The sequence below is a fragment of the Microtus ochrogaster genome, chromosome 19, assembly GCF_000317375.1.
Source record: "Microtus ochrogaster isolate Prairie Vole_2 chromosome 19, MicOch1.0, whole genome shotgun sequence".
Classification (NCBI taxonomy): domain Eukaryota; kingdom Metazoa; phylum Chordata; class Mammalia; order Rodentia; family Cricetidae; genus Microtus; species Microtus ochrogaster.
The window spans coordinates 60830764-60832329 of NC_022021.1; the positions used below are offsets into that span (position 1 = coordinate 60830764).

At 39.9% G+C, this 1566-nt stretch overlaps 1 protein-coding gene across 1 annotated transcript in view; it reads right to left on the minus strand.

Moving 5' to 3' along the window:
• Positions 1–1566, minus strand: part of Itga2 (integrin subunit alpha 2) — a 95821-nt gene that overhangs the window by 38052 nt on the left and 56203 nt on the right. Inside the window, exons 8-9 of the mRNA XM_005356822.2 lie at positions 786–936; positions 367–532 (exon numbers count right to left, since the gene is read on the minus strand). Coding sequence (XP_005356879.1) covers positions 367–532; positions 786–936 — 317 coding nt within the window. The remainder of the gene's footprint in view (positions 1–366; positions 533–785; positions 937–1566) is intronic.

Consider the following 1566-nt stretch of genomic DNA (forward strand, 5'->3'; position numbering starts at 1 on the left):
GGTGGCGGGGAAGAGACAGAAATCTTTAATAAATAAATAAATTTATAAAAAAAGTCATCTTATTAACCATGTGTGAGCTTTGCACCTCCGAGACTTCTGGAAAATTAAACAGTATTGATGTGTTGTTTTTTAGGTAAAACACAAAAGTGTTTGGAGTCATAGTTTTCTTCTGCTTGCTAATCACTTAACATTTCTCTTATAAATTGTTTATTCATGTGTTTTGTCTATCTTTCTTGCTCACATATTTGAGTTAGTTTTTATGCACAGTCTATGAGCTAATATTCATATAGTAAGTACATTAGATGAAAATAGCAGTTTTTCCAACAAAAAGTATTTGAAGGAGACATTTGTGCAAGGCCTTTTTACCTTCAATGCTGAAAATCTGCTCTCCCAGGGTCCCGGCCTTCTCCAGCAGGGCTGCTTCATCGGCCACATTGAAAAAGTATCTCTCTGTTGGAGTACTAGCAATTGCTTTGATTTCTTTGATTAAATTCTTAGTATCAAGGGCATTTCTGTTTAAATACCCAAGAACCTTGACAAAAGAGAGAGAGAGAGGACAAAGGTCACTCATTCTTCTTCTACTTCAATTTCCCTCTCTTCATTGCAGTACGTTTCTGATCATCATAGGGCTTCTTGCAAACATTTCCACGGCCATTTCTTTAGCTGACAGGACTGGAAGTCATCAGGAAGCAGAGAGACTGTACAAATCGCAAACCAGGAAAGCGATGGAGTACCTCACTGCGGATTCATCAACCCTCAGACGCGTCCTAACAGAAGCCACTTACTGCTATGCCGAACCTCAGGATCTCATCGTCATTGCATTGCTGGATCACTTCTTTCAGACTCGACCCGTCGTGGGATTCACCATCAGTCACAACTACCATGACTTTGGTAGCACCAGGGCGCCCACCCGAAGCTGGTAAATAAGCCTTTTTTCTGTGAGAGATAAAATTGCCCAGTATTAACAGAAGCTAAGGTCTAGATCTCCGTTTTCAAAGAGAAACGGGAAATTAGCATCCTTAAGCACATCAGTCATGAACTACATTGTGTTTTCCGTGTCCTTCTGTGCAATGCAAGCATCATATTTAAGGACTTTCTTCTATTTGTATCTTCTTTAGAGAAATATAAATAAAATTTATGTTCAGTAGTAATTTCAATATGTTTCGTGGTGTGTGTGTATATGTGTGTGTTGTGTTTGTGTGTCATAATTAGCTTTTTGTTGCGTGATAAAACACCAAAACAAAAAGAAGCTTGAGAAAGGAAAGAGCTCATTTGGCTTACAGATTATGTCAATCATCAATGGAAGCCAAGGCAGAAACAAGGCGAGAGCTTGAAGCAAAAACTATGGAAGAAGAACAGCTTATCAGCTTGCTTCTCTGGCTTGCTTCGCTACTTTTATTGTACAGCCCATGCCCACCTGCCTAGGAATAACACTGCCCGCAGTGGGCTGGACCCGCCTCCAAATACATACATCAAGAATATGGCATGTAGTCATGTCCATAGGATAGTCTGATGGAGGCAATTCCTCAGTTGAAGTTTACTCTTTCCAGATGACTGACTGACTCT